Genomic DNA, 26,809 nt, shown 5'->3' on the forward strand with positions numbered 1-26,809 from the left:
TCATGATGTTACATTACAATATTTCATTTAATATAACATAATACAATTTAATAGGATATACAATAGTATGGTATTTATAGTTATAATATGAATTATGATTATTTATATTTTTATAAAAAATGAAAACTAAATGGAAGAGATGAACAGACTGGTTGTGGTATGTTAAATTATGAGGGAGGAGTAAGTTGAAGATCAGAGCAGCAGCTTGGGAGCCGGGACTTGGGGATAGGCAAGGCGTTGGGTCTGCGCCTGTCTCATGGATCTAGTATCTGGTAGCTGTTCTCTCTGTCTTGGAAATCGCCTCCCCACCGTTTCTGAATCTTGATGTTTAATTTAACCCAAAGGTCTTTGAGAAGCACAACAGGGGGTTGCTCCTGGTCGGTCTGGCATTGAGGAAATTGAAATGTACATGTTTTTTCTCGTTTATCAAAGAAGAGTAAGAATCTAAAGTGACATTTTATATCAAATGAATTATGAACTGTGTACTTTGTACCTAAGGGAACAACAACTAAATTAGGGTTTTAGATAAAAAGGAGAGCATGACAGACACACACAAAAATAGGGTTTTAATAAAACATACAGTCATTTCTATAACTGTGTCTGACAGCGACATACTGTCTTGTAGTGGGAGTCAGCAGCGCTTGCTGCCTATTCAGAAATCTGTAAGATTTAAGTTTATATTAGAGATGTCCACAAAAGATTAAACCTAAATTTCATATGGCATGAGGCGTATAGCCTGGAAAATGGTATGAGTTATCTTAGCTTTTTTTTTTCTCAATTCTTATTTTCTTAGAAAAAAACAATTGTATGTTTTTGGTTGTGAGCATAGCCCTTAACAGCTGAGCCATCTCTCCAGTCCAGAAAAAAGCAATTGTGAATTCTTAATTTCTTTGAAAAGATGAAAGTATAGGTCGTGTGTGGGGGGCGGAGAATATCGGAAAATGACTTCCGTGAATATGCCATGTGCCACGCTTTCTCTGTCTGCAGCACCTACACATACACTCACACACAAGCAAGTTATTCTCATCAACATCCTGGTTTCTAAACCACAGGGTCTGGTTCGAATCTTAATGTTTGCTCCTGTCCTCTGTATGACCCTGAGTGCTTTGTACCATCATGTGTGGCCTCGAGGTTTCTGTTTGCAAATGGGAAGAAATGACAGGGTTCCCACAGGAAGACTAAGGCTGATGATATTTTTTTTTCATGCATGGGAAACATTCATTTGTTGTTGTTGTCGTTGTTGTTTGAAAGCCTCGATGTTGTTAAATTTTCTTTTTTTTTTAATTTTATTACACATGTATAAGACAAACTACATATAGCAGGGAGAACCACGTGCTGGTTCACTCAGTAATTTAAGTTTATTCCTTCTCAAGTCTCTGAGGGGCACTGAAGACAAGACAAGATAGTATAGTTTTACAACCAAGCCTAGTTGGTTAGGGGACAAGATCGTTTTAGATCAAGATAAAGAAGTTAAGCTATTAGGGTTGAGATAGGATAAATATTGAATCTCATTCGGAAATTTAGACCCAACAAGACAGGAAAAACACTTGCTTCAAACGAGACAAATGCAGATGGCCAAGTCACTATGAAGGTAACATGTGAAGAACTCATTGTTCTCATGATTGTCACATGGCTGATGATTCTTATAGCCAGAAGAATGTGACACAGTGCGTGTGGCAACTGCGTTCTGTTCAAGGTCCTGCCCTCTGTAAGTGAGAAGGTGGCCACAGCCCAAGTAGTGCACCACATTCTGCTGACAGTAGATTCCTAAGGTGAAGAAACATCTAGAAAGCCAGGCGCAGTGGTGCATGCCTTTAATCCCAGCACTCAGGGAGGCAGAGACAGGCAGATATCTGTGAGTTCAAGGCCAGCCTGGTGTACAAAGTGATTCCAGGACAGCCAAGGCTACACAAAGAAATTCTGTCTAGGAAAAAAAAAAAACAAAAAAGAAATTAAAAAGAAAGAAAAAGAGAGGGGGGAGGAAAGAAGGAAGGAAGGAAGGAAGGAAGGAAGGAAGGATGGAAGGAAGGAAAGAAAGAAAGAAAGAAAGAAAGAAAGAGAGAGAGAAAAAGCTCTAGAAGTAAATCCTCCAGGGGGGCATGGCTAGTGAGTGTCTCACCCTATAATGGAGCGTTCATGGGAATTAGGAACGTGTTCTTTCGGGTGAGGCTGCTATGGTCACCTTATAGCATTATAGGGGAAAATTTAATACATCAAGGTAAGTAAGCTTGAGTAGTAATAGAAAGCAACTCTTTTAGTCAGGTGAGGGGCAAATCCTTTAATCTCAGCACTTGGGAGGCTGAAACGTGAGTACAAAGAGTTTGCAGACCAACCTGGACTATATAGCAAGACCGTATCTAAAAGAAAAATGTTTTACTTTAAATTCTCTTGAAAATTGCTTATTATTTGTTTGTTTGTGATTTCTCCCTTTTATTAAAAACGAACATTTTTTCTCACATAATATATCCTAATTCTGGTTTGCTCTTCCTCTAGTCCTCCCAGATCTTCATCTCCTCCCCTCCAGATCTGCCCCGCCCCCTGTATGCCTCTCATTAGAAAACAAACAGGCTTCTATGGGATAATAATAAAATATAATGTAATACAATATAATAAGATAAAAAAAAAACTAACATCAAAAGTGGACAAAACCAGCAGAAAGAAAAGAGCCCAAGAGACACCACAGGAATCAGAAATCCACACCTTCTTGCACTTAGGGATCTGATAAAAATGCTAAACTGGAAGCCATTATATACACAGCAGAAGACCTGCAGCAGACCTGTGAAGGCCCTGTGTCACATGAGCTTTGATGGTGTTGATTTAGAGGGCCTGTTCTCCTCATGTCCTCCATCTCCCCTTGCTCTTACACTCCTCCCATCACCTTTTCCACAAAGTAAAGGGAGTTGATGAATTCGATCCCATTTATGGCTGGTTGTTCCAAGGTCTCTCACTCTTGGCATATTGTCTGGCTGTGGGCCTCTGTGTTTCTTGCCATCTTCTACAGGAGGAAGCATCTCTGATGGTAGTTGAACAAGGCACTGGTCTATGAGTATAGCAGAATGTGATTAGGTGTCATTTTATTGCTGTTTCTGTTTATAACAGTAGTATTTGGTTTTATGCTAGGTCCCTGGGACGCCTGCTCTCAGATTCTTGGTCAGCCATCAGTGTCAGGTGTGAATTCCATCTCTCAATGTGGGCCTTAAGCCAAACCAGATATTTGTTGGTTGTTCCCACGAGTTTTGTGCCACTATTGCACTAGCAAATCTTGCAGGCAGGACAGTGTGGTCAGTATCAGGGTTTGTGGCTGGATTGGAATTCTCATACAGACTGAAGAAAGGACGTTAGCAAAAATGCATTGGTTGGGCTGGAGAGATGGCTTGGAGGTCAAGAGCACAGCACTGCTGCTCTTTAAGAGGTCCTGAGTTCAATTCCTCCCAGAAACCACATGGTGACTCACAACCATCTATAATGAGATTTGGTGCCCTCTTCTGGTGGGCAGGAACACATACAGGCAGAACATTGTATACATAATAAGTAAATAAATCTTAAAAAAAAAAAAAAAAAGAATGCATTGGTTTTAGACTTCTAATTTCTCCAAGGATCTATACATAAAAGAAATAAAATGCCTTAGTATTAACTCCATATTTCCATATGTAGCCTATACCAATGTTGTATAAAGTAACAATTATGTGGCTAAATTGCTAGAAGTAATCATAATACCCCGAATATACATTTTTTTTCTTTACATCTATCTATTTATACAATTAGCTGTCAACTGAGCTGGGAGTCAAACTCAAGATCTTATGCTTTCTTGAAAACATGCTCATCCTGAGAATTTGTCATTTTCTTTATTCTAAAATTTGATTCCAGCTCTATGACCCTTGAGCTGAAATCAGTACCTAGAAGTCCTTTGGTGTCCTCACTTCTTCCTGCTCACTATTGTTTGTAGCCTCCCTAAGAAAGGATGGGAAGGTTATGACCTTGGAGGTGAGGCTTCCCTTCCTTGTGCATTCAGCTGCTATGGCAAAATGCCCTGGGCTGAATGGCTTTCCGATAACCTAAGCGTGTTTCCTGGGGTCCTGGAGCTATCTGCTCCCTTTAACCTTCCATGATGGAAAGACTAGAGACTGGTCTGTAATCTCTTCATATAGACACTGAACAGATTTTTTAATTACTTCAGTAACTGGACTTTTGCTTCTGAGAGCCCTTACAATTGAACTACTGTTTTGATTGAACGCTGTACATTGCATACACACCAGTCTTCTGTTTTGTCCTTAGTATTTAGCTTGGACAAAAATTTACTCTAGTTAAGCCATAAGTGTCAATGTATAAACTTGTTTTAATTAAACTTTTTTCTACAAAAAATAAAAAATAAATAAATTAAAGAGGCTTCCTGGACCTAGGCACCTACCAGGCCCCATTCTTGCAGTCACCAAGGAATGGATATCCCAATAAATGCACAGATGGGGGCGGGGCACAATCAAGTGAAAGCGATATTCTGCACATGGTCTGAGTCTTTCACACCTAGACCACACTGTTAGCTGAGTAATCAGATATAAACTTGAAAGTTGGACTAATGATTGTTACTGTTACGATGATTCTTAAAGCAAGTTCTTCTGATCCTACAATCATTAAATGGCTTTTAAAAAGTTTAAAAATGACTTAATTCTAGATTCTATGCTAAGCCAACAGATTCAATGGTAAGATAAAAGGGGTTATTCTAAAATTCAGTAGTAGTGTCTTTGTTTCCCTACCTAAATTAGGCTCATTTGGCTGTTTTCATTTTAGAAATATTTTTAAAGTTTGATTAATTAAATGCCCTCTTTTAATTTTTATTTTATTTTATCATCTAAAACAATTTTTTAACTTAAATATATTTTAAATGCCCCCTTTATAAAGAAAGTGATATGGAGGCGCACCTCTATCTATTGTTTAACCCAAGTAAATAAACAGTATTTAAATTAAAAATAGGATGAAATTAGTCAACTAATATTTGTATGTTTTTTTTTTTTTGTTAAATTTATTTTTATATAATTTGGTTTGTTTCTCAGTTTCTCTCTTAACCCAGGTATCACACAAATAATTGAGACTCTATTGTATTATTTAAACAAGCTTCCCAGTACAAGAACTGAGCAGTTACTACTCTATTCTTAACCCTGTAAGCTAATTTGCTTTGCTCTCACCGTACATCCCAGAGATATTTGCATTTTGTAGCTTTCCATGTTCCAACTCGCTCCCCCCACCACCACCACACACACACACCTCCTGGACCTCTCCCATGGCTGAATCCCCTGCTTCCTCCTCTAACTCCTCCTCCCCTGGCTGGCAGGAAGTCCGGCCCTGTTCTCTCCCCTGCTCAGTGATTGGTTGTAAGGTACTTTATTTGCATATTAGGAAACAACTGGGGAGCAGTGTTTACACAACACTGAGACAGGAAATTCTCAGAACAAGGACTGCAGCCAGATATGGGAGACACAGAAATCAGCATTTGGATTACACAGTAACCTTATGCCTACAGTTTTTAATTATTTTCCAAAATACAGTAGATTGTAAAACAAGAGGTACTCAAATAACTAGATAATCAAGTGCAAAAAATAACAATTCTGTAATTACAGTATTCAAAATAATAGTAATACTAAGGTAGGTGTGTAGGAATACCAAGAGGAATTCACTTGTCAAAACCAAAGACTGAAGTCCACTCTCTGAATCTAGCCAAGGTCTGTAAGGAAAAAGAACAAAATTGGTTGGGTGATTTGAGAAACAGGGAAGCAATTCCTGTGGGTGTTCCGGCCACCCCCGTCAGGGCCACTAATTAGTCTGACAATATGACAGTTCTACTCTGTAGCTGAACAAATAGTGACTCTAATGAAACTCAAAAACCCTACGTTCTCCACAGCTTTGGGGTATTTCCAGTGAAAGGAGGGGCCTTCCGTGTGTCTGATGTTTCCAAGCTGACAAGTGCACTAAATTGTCTCTAAGAATCATCGGAAACAAGACTTTCATTTTCATATCACAAAAAAAGGGCAGAGAGAGAGTGAGTGCTTGATCCAACCAATGCTTGGGGAAAGTGGATTGTTTTTCACAAAATGATCCAGAGCAATTAACATTCAAAGCCATTTTCTTATTCTACTGTCCTGAGCCACCTCTGCCCCTGTTTTCTGTATGATTCCCATTATGTGCTGTAACTGGGGACTTCCTCATTTCTTTTTCATTCTAATTAAACAGCTCATAGTGAATACATGGCCCTGTCTCCATATCACAAAACAGTAATTACTAGAGCCAAGTGAGAGATGTGCCCGTTGTGTCCATATTAGCACTGACAGATAATTTGTGCTAATTTTGAGGCTGTACTCTCTGAGCTCAGAAATGTTGCTGCACTCTTTCAGTTCCCAGTGGAGATATAATCCCAGTAAATCAGAAACTCAGTGCAAGTGTTGAACCAACTTCAGGTTTTATTCATGAATATGCTCTAATGAAATTCATCCTGTCACTGAGATCGTATTTTTTTAATTAAATTCTTATAAGTATATGCTTTCTTCAACAACAGAGCTATTGTTAGACATGTGTGTGTGTGTCTGTCTGTCTGTCTGTGTTGATCTGTGTGGTGTAGGAATGCATGGTATATGGCCACCTAAGTGTCCAGTGTCCTATCACCGTCTCCTCAGTCCCTTGTTACAAGGTCTGTCACAACACCTGAAGCCAGGCTTGTGGCCAGGCAGGCAGCCCAAGTTGATCCCTAACAGTGCTGGGGCTACAGACTCAGGCCACCATGCCCGCTTTGTACATGGGTGCTTGGAACTTCAACTCAGGCCTTCGTGCTTGCATCAGGTGTTTAACCCACTGAGGAGGAAGGCCCCACTGTCTTGGCCTAATCTCGTAAGACTTCATAGAATAAAAACAAACAAGCAAACAAACAAAAAACCAAGACGTTGGATTTTGCAGGCAGTGGCTAGATTCATCTGAGTACGCACTCTCTCTTAATCTTACAAGTTTCCCTTTCCTAACTCCACCTACTGCATACACAGAACGTTCAAAGAAATGTCTTTGCAGGTTTGTTTATTTGTATGTGTGTGTACATGTAGGGGTCAGAGAACAACTTTAGAAATCAGTTTCCTTCTTCTACCTTGTCGGTCCTGGCCTTGAACACATGTCATCAGGCTTGGTGGCAAGCTCCTCTATCCACTGAGCCATCTCACTGGTCCCACATAGAAGCCTCATGAGGATTAAATGTGACAGTGTGTGGAAGGCCCACGAAGGTACCCAGTGTTAGCATGGGCACTTCCATGTGTCTGTATCAGTGAAAATCAAGATGACAGCACTTAAGAAAGGGTGGCAAACGGATCATTTACACTGTGAACGTAGTTAATAGCCATGACATAATAAATTCAAACTCCACCAAACTCTGAATTTTGTTTAGTTTTCATTGACGAAAATAATATTATTTGATGAGGTTTTAGAGTTGTGTTTAAAAAAAATAAACATAGAGTCTCCTGCTCTCAGAGGACTGAAGGCCAGGCCACCTTGAGCTTTTCCTTTATGATTTGGTATTGGCGTGTTTTTGATGGATAAGCCTGGATCTGCAGGAATTTTTGCAGTGGATCAGGGTTATTCAGGTTTGATTTTACTTTATTTGGGATGAAAAGGGGATTTGCTATTGAACTAGGACTATGAGTTTGTATGTGTTTACTGATGGAATGACAATGTCACTGATGTAGCCTTCAGTAGGGAGGTGTGTTTTCCTCATTTGGTGACAAGGGTTATTACATAGAAATCAGAAAACTCCATTGGCTTATTGGCCTCATGTTTTAAAAAGTGAAATTATTAAAATTCAGGTTCTATTTTAGATCCATCTTATGTCAATGGAATGAAAAGTTCTCAGGGTCACTGAAAGGTGTGCTGGCTGCTTATGGGGTGTTTGGCTTGTTTGACCTTGGCTCCCAGGACCCTCAGAAAAAAGGTCCTTGGTGACAACAGCTGCTGTTGGTCTGGGTTTTATAACACCATTGTCTGGTGCTTTCTTTCATTAGTAATCTTGGTTCCTGGTGGTGTTTTCATTGCTGTATTTCTTGCAGAGCTAGGTGAGCCTTCTGAAATATCTTTAGGAATGAGGCTCCTGCAGAGGGCCAGACAGCCGTCACGGTGGTGAGATCTCAGGGGCCACTGGTTTTTCATCCTAGTCCCCTAAGTCTCATCGCACAGCTGTTGCTCACCACAGCTTTGCCACTGCCTCTTGTTTTCTGTATGGTTTTGGTCCAGCTCACGAAACCCTCGTTATTTGTAGGTGACCACAGATTATAAGCACTCCCGGCATAAAGCAGATGCTCTTCAAACACTCACAACTTCAAAACATTATATATGTGGATTAGGGCTGGAGAGATGGCTCAGCAGTTAAGATTACCTTCTGCTCCTTCGGTGTCCCTCAGCTCAGTTCCCAGAACCTACACTGGGTGGTTTCAAAATCACCTATTACTCCAGCTCCAGGCTATCTGTCGCCCTCTTCTGGCATCTGTTTGCATCTGCACTCACATGCACATATACCCATGCATAGACACATCCATGTACAAATAAAATAACTAAAAACATTGTTTTATATGTGCTATCCATAGATTTATAATAACTACAGTAAAATATCCTAAGAGGCAGTTGAATGATTATACATATGTGTATATAAGTACACTTAAATATTCATTTTGATAAGTCAGTGAGGAAATGAATCAATCACAGCTTAGTGATGGGAATTAAATATGATCAATTTTCTAGATAGCAATTAGTCAATAAGAATTTGAAGTGATAATGACAATCATTCCTAGTCAATCAACAATTTTGAAAACCATTATCCTGAGATGCCTTAATTAGTATACTCAGGATATTACTTATAATACTGAAAACCACTTTGTTCTATTCCCAATGGCATTGGTTTTGTAGATGGAATATTCTCCATATAAGAAAATATTGCGTGGAAGATCAAAAAAAAACCCATGATTTAAAGCAAATAACATGTAATAAATAAGATGACATTCCAAAAAAAAATAGTAAAACAAAAAACAAAAACTTATGGCACAGGGTGTTCTCATCATATATAATAAAGTAAACAAACCTCATTAAAATACTATGTAAGTACTCCTCTTTTATTTTTAATGTAGCAAATATTATATATTTTCCATAGGAAATCATCAGTAGTTAACAATGGGTATCTTTAAGTAGTTTATATATGAATAATTTATTCTCATTTGATTGGTCATTTAAAAATTTTCTGTTACATCTAACACAGAAAAGGCGCAACATTCTGTTTAGCACTATGGGACTTAACTGCTAGTGTTATCTCATGATTAGCACCGTTTTAAAAACAGACAACAGCATAATAATGTCTCTTTGAGGTAGCTATTCTTACTGCTGCTCTGGAATATTCTGGAATGAGTACTAGCCAGACCTGAGTTAAGATTCGGCATGGGCTGATGGAGGACTTCAGGTCCTTAAGACAAAGAAGACACATGTGAAAATACAGGCTTTGGCCTTCATGTATGTGGTGTATCCTTTTTCTACATCAGTTTCTACACATGTGGAAAGAGACCCCAAAATATATAATGACAGCCCTAGTGGATTCTCCTGGAACTTCTGACTAGATTTCACAGTCCTCCCATGTGACCTTTTTGACACTTTATAGTCTCTGAAGTACTAGCTGGTGTTCAGTAAGGTTCCTAGGTAAGGAAGCAGAATACCTGTTATGGTAAGGAGATAAGATGAGAGCAAGAAATTCTGTTTGCTGGTGGGATTTAGGACTGGAGATGCCGTTTGGTGGTTAAGAGCACTGGTTGCTCTTACAGATCACCTGGGTTTGGTTTCTACCACCCACATGGTGACTCAAAATAATATGTATCTCCAGTTCCAAGGGATCTACCACCGTTGTCTGGCCTCTGTGGGTATGGCACCCTCAGTGAGGTGGACAGACAGACAGATAGACAAAAACTCAGAACCATACAGTAAGAGTAAACAATTATTTTTTATCAAAAGAACCTGGGGGGCTGGAGAGATGGCTCAGAGGTTAAGAGCACTGTCTGCTCTTCCAGAGGTCCTGAGTTCAATTCCCAGCAAGCACATGGTGGCTCACAACCATCCTCTTCTGGCATGCTAGCTCAATTGCAGACCAAATACTGTATAAAGAAATAAATCTTTAAAAAAAAAAAAAAAAAGAATCTGATTTGAACAAAAAATTCAGCCTTCATTGAAGCTTAATTTTTCAGTATTGTAAATGGTAGCATCTTATATTTATTGAATATATGTTGTGCTTGTTCTGTATTATGAAGCACTTACTGTCACAGGGGGCTTAATGATGTGAAATTAGAGCAGTGTCCCCAAGATAGAAGCCTTAAATTCTTATTCTGCAGTAGCCAGCTTTGTGATTTGAGATTAAGTATTTAATTTCTATTAGCCTTGCCCTCTTCATCTACACTACAAAAAGATAAGTCTATGCTTTTAGAGCATAATTCTGGGGATTGAAAATGATTATGTTGAAGAACCTGGCTCATAGGATGCATTCAAAGCCTTAGCTCTCTGCTGGGCTGCATGTGGCTGTGGAGTCTGTTCTAGTCTACTTGCTACTGTTCACTGCGGCTCTGTTTGCACATCCTTGTGCTCAAGGTTGACTGTCCATTTGTTAGCACATCTGCACATTGCCCATAATTAATATCTTTTTAAATGACATATGGTTCCGTGACTGGAAATCGAGTCTTGCCTTCTGTTTCAATTTGTTCATGACTCAATGACTTAGTTTATGTGTCTGAACTTTAATTTTCCATTCAGGAAACTAGAATTTAAACATCCTTGCTTCTCTGTGGCTATTTCAGAAAGTGATGGGGAAATTTTCTGGCTGTGGCTTTGAACAGGTGCCAAGTTACCTATCAGTTTATTAGGAGTACATATGGATAAAAGACTATGGTTTTCTTTTATGTTAACAGAAAAATTTACATAACTTTTAAAAATCCCTCTAATCTCTACCATGGGGAGAAGTTGAGGATAGAGTCAGAATCTTGGCAGAGCCAGCATGAAACCATGGCCTGAGTATAACTAGCACAGGAAGATATGGTGGAGCCTGAACTGGGATGAGGTGGAGACTCTAATTAGGCAGAAATCCTAATAGCGAGCCACTTCACACTGGCTAAGTAATGAATGGTCATTTGGGTGCCCATGGCAGTGCCTAAGTGATGTGTAGTCCTTTGGATGCCCATGGCAGTGCCTGAGGAATGCGTGGTCCTTAGGATACCCATGGATGTACCTGAGGAATGAGTGGATATTAGGATGCCCATGGCAGTGCCTAAGTGATGTGTAGTCCTTAGGATATCCGTGACAGTGCCTAAGTGATGTGTAGTCCTTTGGGTGCCCATGGCAGTGCCTAAGTGATGTGTGGTCTTTAAGATGCCCATGGCAGTGTCTAAGAAATGAGTGGTCCTTAGGACACCCATGGCACTGCCTAAGTAATGCATAGTCCTTAGGATGCTGTGGCATTGTGGCATTGTGGAACTCTGGAACCCTCCAGTGCCCTTAGGCATCCTGTGTACTGACTATGTGCTTCCTGCTTGTATTGCCGATTGCTGTCTTATCTAACACAGAGAAGTTGATAACTGAATCTTTCTTTGCACATGTTCAGCCTTCTCCTCCCCCAGCAAGACCCCAATGCAGAATAGAATTTAATATCACATTTACAAACCCATCAAGTAAAGCTGTTGCTGCCGATGAACTCTAGGGTGTGTGGCCTTCCACAGGACCGTGGGCGACTTACTAGCGACCATACCTTAAGAACCTGACTCTGGCTGCTCAGCATCTATCAGTTACTTGTGCCTGCTGCTCAGCAGCTGTTTGTTCCTGTTCTCAATAGCTCCTTTACTAGGGGTGGAACTTGACTGATGCTCACCTCCCCCTCTCCATGCTGGGATTTTGTGTGGCTTGAGATCATGCATTTTTCACATTTCTGTGATGAAAGTTGAGGGATACAATACACTGTGGGTATCACAGTAACTCATTGGGAGTCAGTTTAAAATGTTGCTCACTTACATTTGCTACTTAATAATAGTGGTGGGTTGTCCACTTGAGCCTGTGGCCTATCGAGCCACAGATTCTTAGACGTGTTTCCACTGGTGTAGAAGGCCTTAAATCCAATCAGAAAGTGGCTGGTTGCCCTGGTTACTCCCACACCACTTCTCTCACCGTTGCACCAATGAGCATGCCTTGGTCAGGCAGTCTTTATCATACCTCCCAGAGATCGCATCTGGGGACTGTTGCTGATTACTTTTTCTCTTCCGAGAGCAAGCACCGTGCCTTCCAGTGTTAAGAACGCTAGGCAGTGGGAAGAAAGCTTTCAGGTGACTGCTGCCTTCATTTCTCCATGTTTCATGACTCAAGTATGAGTTATTTTAATTTAATGAAAATGAACATAGGTTTCTTTAGCACCTTAATGCGTCATTTGAATACACACACGGGAGAGAGAAAGAGGGGCTGGAATAAAAAACTGATATATGAAGGAACCATGAAGAACTCTTTTCTCATTATCCCTTCTCCCTTTAGTTCTGACTACTTAGCAGTCATGTACATGGAGAAGAAGTCCTCCATTTGCTATGTGGATCCATCCCATAGAGTTCTATAAATATATAAGGAGAGAGGTTTGAGGTCATGTGTCACCTGTCTCGTTTGGGGGGCGGGGCTGAATTTTTTTAAAGGCTAAGTCCAAAAGTCTATTATTTTTAAAGCTTAATAAAATCATGTATTCAAAATTATACCATATTGACTCGTTCCATGTATGATTTATTTATGGCCTGCGGTTTTCTCTTTTTTGCCTTCGAAAGAAGGTTGAATTTGAAATTTTATTAAAAACTCCCTTCCTGTGGATTTATAGCTGGGGGTGGCTGTTTTATTCGATTGCCATGTAGAATTAGTATTTACTGGGCAGGGTGTGTTGATTCAGGAGGCTGTCTGTAGCGTGTTTGCCCCGTGAGGGTCATATGAAACTCGAGAGAAGCTTTTTGAGCAACATGGTGTCCTGGGGACAATATATCAGGCAGAGAGATACACGGCACTCCTGTTAGAAACCAGGCTTGGAGTTATGACTGGCTCCCCAGTTATTGCTTTCATACAAAGGAGCCTCCGAGGAAATGGGTCCAGGATAAAAGGGGCTAAGCAGACAGAAAGCAGGCTTTTGGGAGGGAGAGTCGTGCAGAAATCATGGAAGAAGGCCATTTCTTGGCAAACGTGCTGCAGTTCTGTTTAATTGAAGTGAGAGAGAATTGATGGGCTTGCTGTTTCCTTGTGGGTCAGGAGAGATGATGTGACACCTCCAGATTATGGGGGACTCTAGGTACTTCCTTCTAAACCTTGTAGTGTTGTCGTTTTCCTGCACAGAGGAATTTCAGTATGCGTCGTAACACTGATTTTGTTTTTCATGCTGATGACTTCAAACAAATATTCCTTCAGAATTCAGTTAATGGCATATTCCTCAATATAGAAGAATTAGATTAAAAAATGATAAAGGTTATGATTTTATGTTATTCTGGGTATGTATTTGCCTGTTTTGTAGCACTTATTTTATATGTATGCACTTGTTAAAAGCTGCTTAAAGGATATGTATCAAGTAAGATAAATATCTTCCTTGGTTTAAACTATTTGTGTTCACAGATAAAATTTCAGGTCAAAAGTCCTTAGTAATGAATGTCCTTGTCCTTCTAACCAAAGATTTGAAGTTGTGATTGAACTGTGTGTCTCGCACAGCCGTCTCTGTGTTTTCTAGGTATGTCATTCTCTCACCAAGAGAATTACTTCTTCCGGCTTCCTCTTTCCTCAGACATCTAATGAATGTTGTTTTCAACAAAATCTCAATCATTTGATTGACTTTTACCAATAAAGACCCAGGAGCCAGATGCTGGAGTGAAGCCTGCTAGCTCAGAGAGGCAGAGAAAGCACCCAGCTGGCCTTCCTCCTCAGCAGATGTCCCAGAAGGAATGCCCCCTCTCCCATCTCCTTTAACAACTTCCTTCAGATTGAATGATCCTCCCCTCTACTTCCTGTGCATCTCTCAATCCATCCTTCTGACTTCCTCCCTCTGCTTTTTTCCTTAACATTCCTGTTTTCACTTCCTGTCAACTGGTTGCTTGTTCTACCTCTTGACCTATGGTTGACTTAAATTAACACTGTTCACAATATTCAAGCTGAAAACTCTTGGATTAAAGGTGTGTACTAAGGCCAAGCCACACTGCAATAAACAACAGGTTTTGTTTTTTGTTTTTTCAGTAAAATAGCACAATCTCAGGGTTCACAGTGTCATCAAATATCCTACAACAAATGCACCAATCACACTTTGGTATTTCCAGAATCCTTTGCTTTGGATGTGCTCCATGAGAAAAGGAACAGCACTGGGGCGGGGAAGAACTTGCCATTTACAAATCACAAGCTGGCACACTTACCTGCGTCTCAGCGTGTGCACTCACTTCTACCGTCATTGTAGGTATCCCGGCTCTATTCCTCAACCACTCGCCCTGGCTGTCCCCTCGTGTGCGTGGCACCGGCTTGTCTTTCTGTCTCTACACAAGAGCTTTGTTCTGTCAATTATTCTTTCCTCTCTCATGTTTCTACCTCCCCCTACCCCCCCCCCAGACTTCTGGCAATACTCTTACAATAACTTGTTTCCTTTTCCTGCTACCGTGAGACAGTAGCCTGGCAAATGTAACTTAAGGGAGTATGGGTTTATTTTGGCTCACAGTGGAAGGCACAGTCCTTCATGTTGGGAAAGTCAAGGTAGCAAAGGCTTGAAACTGCTGGCCGCATCTCATCCACAGCCAAGAAGCAGGTAGCAGTGACTGTATGCTGGCTCTCGGCTTACTCCCTTTTGTAGAGTCCAAGGTCCCTCTCCAGGGAGTGGCCCTGCTACAATTAAGGGGAGGTCCTCCCTGTTATCAACCTAGTCAAAATAACTGCCCACACACAGACCCAGAGGCCCACCATCTGGATGATTCTAATTACGTCAAGTGGAGACTTTAACCATCACGTAGGCCCATGTGATGCCAGGCTTTCGAATCTTTCACAGACCTCGCCTTGACATCTAGGATGTCACTACTGTGTATCACTTCCCTTTAGAATGAACTCCCTCAACACGGTTGTCAAAGCTCACGTGTCTGTCCATGGCGCACCGCCGTTGTCTGTCTAAACTTCTCTCAGCCGTATGTCATGAGCTCTCTGCACTGCCTCTCCTCCTGGCAGTGTCTGGCATAGGGGACCAGCTCGTCTCTTCTCCTTTGGTGAACTTTCCTTCCTGGGCACCAGCTCTTAGTTTTTCTCCCACTCCCTGAATTATGGGTAAATTCCTGGGCCCACAGTCTAGACCTCTCTGTACTTGGCCGCTCTGCTTTCAGTTCCTACTTAATTTCACAAGTCTCAGCCTTTTAAGAAAAGACCATACAGTGTACGCATGGTACATTTCATAGCTGAGACGCAGAGCTGTATCACCCCCATAACCTGTGCCTCCTCCATGCCTCTCGGCCCAGATAGCAGCACTGCCCTCACTTCCTTATAGTCTACCGACAGCCCGTTCCTGACTCTCCACCTTCATCATCACTGCTGGAGTGAAAGCCATTGTCACCCTGTGCCTGGCTTATTTGAAAGCCTGATGTCCGCGTCACCTCATGTCCCCTGTGTCCTCATTCCCACATGGTGGTACTTTTAGGTTTTTAATCATACTGATCCATTGTCTCTACTAAACACTTTGCCCCATTTGGAAGGAGACCCCAAGCCCCGCCTGGGAGTTTGAATATCACTCAGGAGGAAGCCCTTGGCCACTGCCTGCCCTCTGCTCCAACCACACTGGCCTCTCTGTTAATGCAGTCAGCGCTTCCCTGCTCTGTGGCTTTCTTCTGTTCAGCGGCTCCATTCCTCTTCGTAGACATCCTCATGGCCACCTCTGCCATTCCCTAAAGTCTCTGCTCAAAGCTCACCTGATCGCATGCCCTTCCTGCCAGCTTCCTAGCTGTCTAAAGCACTCTCCAGTAAGTAGAGCCGCATGCTCCGTTGTACTCCAATGTGCATTCATGTCGCACGCTGTTGTTTTGTTTACGTTTATTTTTTCACTGGGTGGCAGGAGACCCACACACCTGGAGGTCAGAGGACGGCTTACAGGGGTGCATTCTTCCCTTCACCACATGGTTCTGGGGCTCAAGCTCAGGTCATCAGGCTCAGCACCAACCATCTTTCCCAGTAGACTTCCTGTTTCGTAGGCTTCTTGCAGGGTTCCATGCTGCATGCTTCTAATCATCTACAATCCCTTCCTACACCTTTTTATCACTTAATTCCTCCACTTACACGTAAGTTCCACAGGGTTGGTGCCTGTTTCACTCGGTGCTGCTTCCCCTCCGTGGGAGGAACACTACTTAACACAGAGAAGAGCCTCCATAAATGTGTATTGAACAAGTGAGTGAATTATTGATGAACTCAAAGCCTTTACCGAAGATTGATGAAACATGTAATCTGATTCTTCCCTTCTCATCATTAGCCTCATCTTCTCAGACAGGGTCTCCCACGCTGAAAAGCACATAAAACCCACATAGTTTTATATATATATATGTATGTATATATATATATATATATACACACATATATAGATGTTGAAAGCACACCCTAATATTTCATTTTTTCATTATAGTAATAACATTATATTATTACAATATTAGTAAATAATGTTAAATAACATGAATTAGTAAATAATATTATAGTAGTAATTAAACTATGCTAAGGGAAGTTTAGCTCAAATGTAGCGATAACAATGATGATAAGAACCATGGTGATGGTGGTGGTGATGATGATGATAATTCCAATAATCCAAAGTAAGGTACTCTGCTCATATATATACTGTGATTTTTGTGCCTATCAGGAAAAATATCCCTGAATTAAAGCTATGAAAAGGTAGGCCCATAGTCATTTGCTGATCTTCCTGAAACCTAGATCTCTGTTTGTTTAATCTGCTTTTGAGTTTCTGACAAATTTTGTATCAAATGATATCATAGATTGAGGCAAATTCTAATGTTGGAAAAATAAAATAATCATAATAATACTGTCAAAATTTTTTAGAGAAAAGGCTTTATTTTTACTCATGCCTACTGTGCTTCACAGAAACTTGCCAATGTATTCTCTCGACTGGTAATATTTAGCCATGTTCCAGTGAGAACAGAGTAGTGTGAAAGGCTTTCAGACTGTGGGAGACGTGATAAGGAGGGAGCTTAGTTTTCGTGTTTTCTTGGGAAGACTCAAGACCTGGAATATGTCATCTTCACAGAGAAGCACATTGGCAAACTCCTTACTCTTCAGAAGGGAGGGTACAGTTAAGGGGACTACAGGTGACATCAGTAGGAGGAGTAAGACCTAGATGGCTCCAGCTCTGTCTGCTTTAGGAAAGGGTTAAATTAAAAGCACTCCATGTTTGTTTCACGGATTCTCCTCTGCACTTTCAGTTAGATAAACAGAAGTACATGTGGGGACAGGCTCCTTTCCTTCATCTTGTGGTCTGGCGTTTACACCTGAAGCGCTGACGTCATTGTGGACATAAACAGGGAGGAAGTGCAGAGCTTCAGGACCGAAAATGTTAAATGAAATGGACCGTGTTTAACGTCGCTGTTGATCCCGAGGAGCAGTTTTTCCAGTGTGCAGAACGTTTCCCCTCCACCCAGCATATGTCCCCCACCGTTTTCTCTGCTCTAATTCATCTGTGTTTCCCGACAGCTCCAGATGGTCCTCTGTCTCCCAGGCTTGCAGCTGCCACGCCAACCAGTCTTCAGGTTGTCTGGTCTCCACCAGCTCGCAACAACGCTCCAGGCTCTCCCAGATACCAGCTCCAGATGAGGCCTGGCCACTCCACCCGCGGCCTTCTAGAGTGAGCACTGCGCTAAACGGAGGCTCTTCCTGTGGGGTGGCTTGTACAATGTCCACATCTTAAAGTGCTCTTCTCATAAAATGAGAACTGAAGGATAGGCCTATTATTATTATTATTATTATTATTATTATTATTATTATTATTATTATTATTATTATATATTGCTTGTTTTTATAGCATGGAAAGCAAAACTTTCTCACATTCATAAGCTTGTGTCACACCCTGCATAGACCTGACCTTATAAGCTGGTCTGAACTGTAAAGAACCTGTACTGACTGCCCTGTAATGCCCTCATCGCAGCCACTGTAATGCCCTCATCGCAGCCACTGTCCTTGCAACCAGAATTTGTCTTCAGTAACATAAGAGAACAAATTCTGTCCTTGTGGCTATTTATCCTGAAGTAGATATAATGTGATGGCCTAAATTAATAGTAATTAAATCTATGATAGTATGTCTGAACACTTTTTGCAGTATAATCGGACTGATTTTTGTTTGTTTGTTTGTTTTGTTTGAATATTTAAACTGTCCTAATGGTCATTTCTTTCCCACATAGATTATTTCCTGATCCTTCTGAATTGTTAAACTATGAAGTGAGAGATCTCCAGCCGTTCACGGTGTACGAGTTTCGGTTGGTTGCCACCAACGGCTTTGGCAGTGCGCACAGTGCGTGGATTCCACTCATGACCGCAGAGGACAGTAAGTGGGCCAACGGCACAAAGTGAGACGTCACCTACCGTGGGGGTCCTTGACTCCCTTACAGTTCTCAAAACAAGGAAGCAAGCCCCTCCACGTGTCTTGTTATAGAATGGCAGTATCTCCACCAGGGTAAGAGGCCAGTGGTGGCCAATCTCTGTGGAACAAGGAAAAGTACTGGCCCAGAGGGATGGGGGGTTGGACCCAGAGACAGAAGAAGGAAATGTCACAGTCAGTTGTGGCACGGCAATAAGAAGTCTGTCATTCAGGAGACAGAAGGAAAAAGGAAAGGTTGTGGTCTTCTGCACCTTGGCCAAGTGTGACATGCTTCGGAGAACTTCGGGAGTGCAGGCAGAGGTGAAATGTGGGGTTGCGACAGGAGAGCAGTAAGGGGCCCACGCATTCGTTCACTGCAAGCAGGCACCATCCTATCTTGACATACACACAAAATAGAGCTTCCAGGTACAGCCCAAGGAATGGTGGGCAACAGAAACAAGAGTCTACCTTATTCACCTAATAAGGAATTCTTTAGGTTTGTTTGTTGTTGCTGAAAATAAAATTATAATTAGTTACATTTAGGAAATGAACACATGGCTATACTGTTTGATTTTACATTAACTACATCTACAAATGCAAACATATTAAGACAGGTATTTTTGGTTGTTGTTTTTTAATAAAGTTGGAGATGAAATCAAACTACTCAGTGAAGGGTGATGCTATTTCTGAACAATGAGGTTTGGAGGTTAACCCTGTCCAGCCTATTAATCACAGGCATCTATGATGTCACTCAATGCACATTGGCCATTCTGGTTTTATAGCCAACAGGAACAGGAGTGACATTCACAAAAGGTAGCCATCAACATAAATGTATAATAATATTTAAAACAATATGAAGTTTGTAATAAATAGGTTATTTTAATTTTTGTAATAACCATAATGACTTTAAGTACATAGTGATAAGACACAAAATGTGTCTGAATGAAAAAAAAAAATTCTATTTTAAAGTTTGCGTTCTTTTTTAAATGCCATTATGAACAATATAGCCCTTTTCTTCATTCCTTCCAATTTCTATTTACTCCTGGAATCATGGTAGACAATGTACAAGGGTGTGTCAAATGTCTTTTTGTCCCAGGGTGCCACTGCAATTACCACCAGTGTAGAAGGGAAATGTGTTCAAGACCTAAGACCCATTGATGTGTAGCCTTTAGGAAGAGCGTGGCACAAGCCCTAGGAAATCGGACACTGTGGTCACCATGGTCACCATGGTCACCATGGTGCTCAGATTTATGGGCTGGAAAGCTCACACTCAAAATAGATTTTTTTTAAAGAGACATTTTCAAAAATGAAGATAGATGCTTAATCTTCTTTTTAAAAAAAACCATGCTTGATGACACTCAATAAAGATTAACTAAAAATAATTATCTAACCCACTGCTGAGGTGACAGCTCAATTGAGTGCCAGGTAGGTAGAAGGGAAAAGGATTTCCTTGTCTTGGTATCTTTTTGGCAGCAATCTGCTCATAGCCCTTACTGAATGGTGGCCATGCCATGCTGTCTATAGGTAGGAGGGTAATATAAAAAAAAAAAAAACAGTCCAAATCACTGCACAGTACAGCCCTTAATACGGCCCCCTTTGTTGATCAAATTGGTCTCCCACCACCTCTTGTTATGTTGCTTTTATTATTTACTGCATGTGGTTAGAATTTTTATGAAGAGACCCTACCATCTTGGTAACTTGTAGAGTGACTGTTTTGCTCTTCATTTTCACTAAGAACAAGCAATATTCAATTACTGATTGGGTATCGACTCAAAACACCAGCCATCCTTTCTGTTTAAACATTTGCCTGAGATGAATGAAGTGTCCCTTCCCTCACTTTGCATGTACACTAAGTCTCACACATTAGCAAAGAGCTGGAAGGGAGCCACATGGCCCTGCAAAGCAAGGTCCCATGCACACTCACCCCAGGGCACTGTGGCGGTATACTATATATTTTGGATGTCAGTGGAGATGGATGCCATCTCTCAAAGGATGTGCGATTGAGTTGACGAAGGCTGAGTGATTGGCATGGGGCACAAGCAGTTTTTCTGTCAAGGCTACAAAGCATGGCTTATAAAGCTGCTCTCGCTGACAGATCCTTGCCAGAGCTGCACTTCAACTTTGGCAGTTATCGGTGGAGGTTTCCCATATTTTCTTACAGGATGAAGCAGAGAAGTCATCTCATGCCCACATTTGAATTCTTTGCCATCAACAGCAGAGTCTTTCTTTTGGTCACAGACATAAACCTACCTGTTGTACGGGTAGGTCACCCATGGCAGTATTTTTCATGTGGTATATCCATCAAAACTGCGGCAGGACTGTATGACCAGAAAGAGAGACATAGGCAAGAAGTGAGCTTCCTTGCTGAGACCGTGTCAGACCCAGGAGCATGTGGTTCACATGGTAAGGTGAAAGCTCTTACCTAATGGATGAAAAATCTGTTATTAAACTAGAGATAACTATGTGTCCAGATTCTATGATCCTATAGTGACCACACATCTGTGGGCCATAAATGAATGTGGAAAGTGTAGCTTTGGAGAGTGTGTCTCTTTGAACCTCTGGTTAAATATGGTTAGCACCTTTTACCTCTGAAAAATCTGAAACCAGAGAGACACAGGCAGAAATGAGCAGCAACCTCCGAAGCCAGTTCTAGGGTGTGAAGAGGAGCTCTCCTGTATAAATGCTGTGATACATTTTAATGGATTTTTTTCCCAAGTAATTTGTCATTTACATCAATGTACCGCCAATACCCAGTTCCATGCGTTAAAAAAAAAAAAAAATCAAGGGTGAAGATGCCAAATAAAAATAATGCACCCTTCCTATGAATATTTTAAATACTGTTAAACAGGTGTCAATAAAAGACTTTTGTTGCAGCCAGCTTGGTCAGCGTGCTGTTCAAGCAGGTGCAGCCAGATAAATACAAACAACATATGCAAAACTATGTAGCGATTACTTCAGACTCAGACCAGTGTCCTTAGCATAGTGGGCAGAGTGAAGACACCTAGAAGCTGAAAGTAGTTTCTGGTGTGTGTGTGTGTTGCACACATGTGGAGCCCACAGGTTAACTGGGTGTCATTCTTCAGGAGACACTTTCACTCTTCTTCATGATGGTCTCTCATTAGCCTAGAACTCACCGAGTAGGCTAAGGCTGTGGCCGGGGAGCCTCACCTGCCTCTGCCAGCCTCCACCTCTGTGCAGCTGGGATTATAAGGGCATGGCACCACATCCAGACTTTATTAACGTGGGATCTGAGGACCAAACTCAGGTCCTTGTGCTTGCTAAGTAAGCTATCCCTCCAAAATGGAGGCACTTTCTAAGCCACCCATAATGGTGCCTCTTGGGACTGTAGGTGTTCTACAGCCCTCATTTGTCGACAGCTGTTCTGTATATAATATACGAATGTAAAGATTGTAGTTTGGGGCAGAGGTCTGTGAACTTCAGTTTAAATATGATAATAGATGGGCTTTTCCTACCACAGTCCAGGCCCATGTCAAAGATAAGTCCTTCTACTTTGCCTTAGAAGAAACACTCTAGACCATGAAGAGTCGGATAATCTATTTTAATAAAGATTTTCTGTGTAAGGAAACTGAAATATTTACTTATGTTTATACTGAAATATTTAGGTGCATGTTTTAGTTAGTTTGTCAAAATTGCAACCACAGACAAGCAATGAGATCAACTAATGAAATTGAAATTGCTTCCTAAAAACCATTGCTGACCTGAAAACAAAACCCCAAACAAATGATTTAAGGATCAGATATTTTCAAGGATTTGGCCATTTCCCAACACTTGAGATTTAACATTTTACACTTACATACCTTTAAAGTTTTGTTTCTAATTGTGCATCCGTGTGTTGGGGAACATTCACAGGTGAACACAAGTGCCCACCAGGCACAGGATGCCTCCTGGAGGTGGAGTTGCAGGCAGTTGGGAACCACCCAATATGGGTGCTGGAAACTAAAGTGAGGTCCGCTGAAAGAATAATATTATACACCCTTACCTGCTGGGCCATCTCTTCAAACCCCCATCCCAACAGACACTTATCTATTTTAAGCGTAACTTTAAGTGCTGTTATTAAATAACATTTTACGATTTGAGCAGTTTATTCTGAAGATTCACATAGATATTTTATCAAATATCTATTTCGTTTTGTCTAAACTGATCCTTTCCATTATAGGTCTGCATAAGAGTGATCAGTAATAACCATGGGACACTGTCAATACTAGGCTGTCCTGAAGTCTCTTTCAATGCCATTAAACCCAAACTCTTCAATTTAGTCTCAGGCAAATTTCTAGGACAAAGACAAGAAACAGCCATATTCTTTGCCAAAATATGTTAAGACTGGTCTCCAGGAAACTTACTAAATCTTACCCTCTAAAACTTCCTGAGCTGGGGCCCCAGCGTCACTCTCAGTGTCATCTTCAATGCTCCTCCTAAGATGGCGCCCACCTGCCTTTCTAGTCCAAAGTCCCAACGTCGTCTTCCATATTCCTCCAACAAACAGCATAGTCAGGCCTGTCGCAGAAATACCCCAGCTCCAGGTACCAGCTCCTGTCTTGGGCCGTGTTCTATTGCTATGAAGAGACACCACAACCAAGGCAATTCTTATTTGAAAATGAAAGTCCGTTATCATCATGGCGGGGAGCATGGCAGCACACAAGAAGCTGGAGTAATAGCAGGAAAAGCTTGCATCTTGGTCTGCAGACAGAGAGCCTGGGCCTGGCATAGGCTTTTAAACCAACAAAGCCCAGCACCAGTGACACAGACTTCCGCCAACAGGGCCACACTTCCTACTATTACTTCTACTACTAAGCTTTCCAAACAGTGCCACTCCCCGGTGAGCCATCCTAATATGGCCCAGGGAATGGTGCCACCCACAAGGGGCTCCTGCGTTGATTAAAATTCATGAAAGCTCAACCAAACAAATCCTGTCTGTGTGCTGGGCGCGCGCACACACACACACACACACACACACACACACACACACACACACACACACACACACTCGCATGCATGCACACGCGTGTACAAACGTGCGCACATGGAGAGGGAAGGAGGGAAGATTTTCTTTAATATTTCAGATTTGCTTCGTGGCAGCTGGTCTAGGGGAAGGAAGGAAAAGAAAAGTCACCCCCAACACCTGAGTAGTGAGGAGAGGCGTTCAGGGTGTCCACGGAACGAGGAGGGGAGAAGAGGCAAAGCAGGGGCAGGGGGCGCACAAGAATACGCTTAGTCTTCTCTATGGCCAGAGATAGGCCTCTGGGTGCCTAGGCGACGACCTTCCTGACCTTCCTGACACATGAGAGAGCAACTGTAACCACAGAGTCTCCAAAGCAACCCGGGCACTATTTACAAGTGGGTGCTGCGGAGACTCTGGCGGGAGAGAAAGCCAAATGGAAAACCCTTTCCCTGTTTTCCCCTTGGCAAGCTAGACTCAAACCTGAATCACGTGAGAGGGAAGGGAGGGGGAACTCAGCTTGGTGTGGTATTATTCAGTGTGCCTCTGGAGCAAGACTCCCCAAACTATTACGTAAATGTGTGTTCCTGGGGTGCCTCAATTTAAAACTTAATCCCGCATGGCAAACCTATTTGTTTATGATTAGTGTATCTTACAAGGTGAGGCCTTACCCAACAGCCTTAAGGGAGATCTGTGCACAGGCAAGTGGAAATGTTTTAAACTTGGGTCGAGCGTTCATCTGGTCCCCATTTCAAAGGCTGTATCCTAGCTAGGTTTCTTGTTATATCCCCTCACGAAGGAGTTAGGGGGAATGAGTTTCCAGCCACTCCCTGCCATGTGTAAGCAGCTCTGGCTTAATTACTCGTGGCCTAGGGGAGGGGCTTGTAGTATGTAGGCTGGGCAAACTAAGGAAGCCATGCTCAATCTCTGCAGCTATGGGAAGACACTCTTGTTCCTGTTGGGTAAAGGCTTCTGGGTTCAGCCTGTTGTGGGAAGAGCCCGCACACTCCTGTAAGTACGCCTCACCACTTCACCCCCTCACCGCCTTACCTCTGCTTTGTGAGGAAGCCCAACAAATCCATTGCTCCCTGGAGTGAATTTTGCCAGAACTGTGCCCCATTTGCTGTTGGGACCCTAGGTGGAGGGTTAGACTTTACTTAGATTTCCCCCTATGAAGAAATTTTTAGCAAGTGTTTATATCAGTAATAATGTTTCATTAATGAAAAAAATACTGACTACAGATTTCAGGTGTGCACATGGTCATTTTATTCCTACTGCCTCAGATACGGTCCCCGATTGCTCTGAATATTAAGGACTGCATGCTTCCCTTTCGTTTTACACTTTTACCTGGTTACATGCTTGCCCATTGCATAGCCAAAATGGATCTAAGGGCAAAGGAACATTTTCTTTTTCTTTATGTGTGCGGGAATTTGCTTTGTGTATGTCTATGTACCACATGCATGCTGGTGCCCATGCAGGCCAGAGCGAACGCTGGATCGCCTGGAAGCCCCGAACTGGCATTGCAGAGTGATGTGAGAGTCCAGGTGGGTTCTGGGAATCAACCTCAGGTTCTGTGCTAGAGCAGGAAGTGCTCTTAACTGCTGAGCCATCCCTGTAGCCACGAGAGTTCCATAAATCTCTAAACTTAAGAATAAAAGCCTCTGCATGTTTGTCGCTCTACACCATGTTTTCCCTTGCATGGGTCACTGCACCAAATCCTTGCATTTCCAATACTAGTAAGGGCAAGGATTTTATTATTATGTCTTTATTCCTGTTTTATAATCTTAACATTGAATGAATCTGTTTAAGCTATTTGAACAACAGAAACTTCTTTAAAATGATAGACTGACGTAAGGGAAAGGAAAATTGTCTCCACCTGGCCTCAGTTTCCCTCGAATCCCCTTTGAGCACATACAGCAGGCTGCTCTTGTAAAGTTAGTCTCCCATTGCAGTATTCCTTGCATCCTCCAGATAAAAGTACACATAGAAGTGACAAGAAATCATCTCTTTCTAGTTTTTCTTACATTTAGTTTAAGAAATTAATAAGGAATTTTTATCACAGCTGCCTTACTGCGATGGGCTTATCTTGACTGAGATTCTATACCAGACCCCTTGATGGTAACCCTCTGTTTCCTCTGGCATTTAATTTATGCTGTCTCTGGGATGACCTCAAAACTTTCTTTTAAAAAGTTTCTTTTGTCTTTAAAAAACGAAAAAACCAAACCAAACAAACCCAAACTATCCATGTTTGGCAGTTATCTGTGGAGTTTGTAAGATGATCCTTTGGTAACTTCCACATGTGGGTGTTAAACAGCCAATCTCAACTCCCAAGAGACTCTATAAACACCTGAGAGTTGCCAACCACTGACACAGGTGGGTGTTTGTGTAATCGTTTTCAATAGATTATTTTACACACACACACACACACACACACACACAAACACACCACCTATCTGGAACATTCTAGAATACTAAAACTCTAAGTAGATCCTCTTAATCAGGTCACACCACTCATTGTGATCAGGATCTCAAAATAACCAATTTCCCAGGGTTGGTTAAATAGGAGGATAGAAAAGATGGTCATGGTCTGAAAGAGCAGCCAGTGGAGGTCAGGAAAGAGCTCCTGTGGGCCGAGCTGACAGCATTCACAGCTGTGCTAACCCAGGTCCTGCAGTCTCAGGATGTACGGCGACATTTCTTTCTCAAGTCAGCACAGCGTATTTTATGTGCAACCCCAAACTGTTAAAGGAAGCACCCGCTGCTGTCCACCTCATCCCGTGCCCCAGTTCTGGATAGCTAGCCATTTCCTCCTGACTTTCACTCATCCTAGTCTCAGGAGAATGGGGAGCAGAAGACCCTCAATGGTAGGTCGCGTAACTGCAGACTGCACAGCTCCGCTCTTTTCACTCCAACAGCTGCTAGAGTGCTGCTGCCCTTTCTGTAGATCCAGGTGCCTCGTGCTGGAGTTTCCCTTCCCAGTGGCTTGTCAGGAAGCTGGCTGTTGATTCTATGCAAGTCTGCAGCTCACGTTCTGCATATTTGTTCGGGGGTACACCATGGCACTGTCTTCGTTATTGCAACATGAATATTCCCTTCCCTTCATTCTATTGGTCTTCTTGCATTTGGCCATTTTATTATTAGCTGTCAAAAATTCTTTGGGGAAGTTGTTGGGTATAAATAATAAATTGATGAAAGAATTCATGATTAAAGAGAAGACAGAGGCCGCC

At 41.9% G+C, this 26,809-nt stretch overlaps 1 protein-coding gene across 1 annotated transcript in view; it reads left to right on the forward strand.

The window, feature by feature from the left end:
- The window catches only part of Ush2a (usherin), a 696,795-nt gene that overhangs the window by 438,827 nt on the left and 231,159 nt on the right, over positions 1–26,809 (forward strand). Inside the window, exons 38-39 of the mRNA XM_051148119.1 lie at positions 17,746–17,896; positions 18,450–18,592. Coding sequence (XP_051004076.1) covers positions 17,746–17,896; positions 18,450–18,592 — 294 coding nt within the window. The remainder of the gene's footprint in view (positions 1–17,745; positions 17,897–18,449; positions 18,593–26,809) is intronic.

This window comes from Acomys russatus, chromosome 6 (assembly GCF_903995435.1).
Source record: "Acomys russatus chromosome 6, mAcoRus1.1, whole genome shotgun sequence".
In the NCBI taxonomy this organism is placed as follows: Eukaryota; Metazoa; Chordata; class Mammalia; order Rodentia; family Muridae; genus Acomys; species Acomys russatus.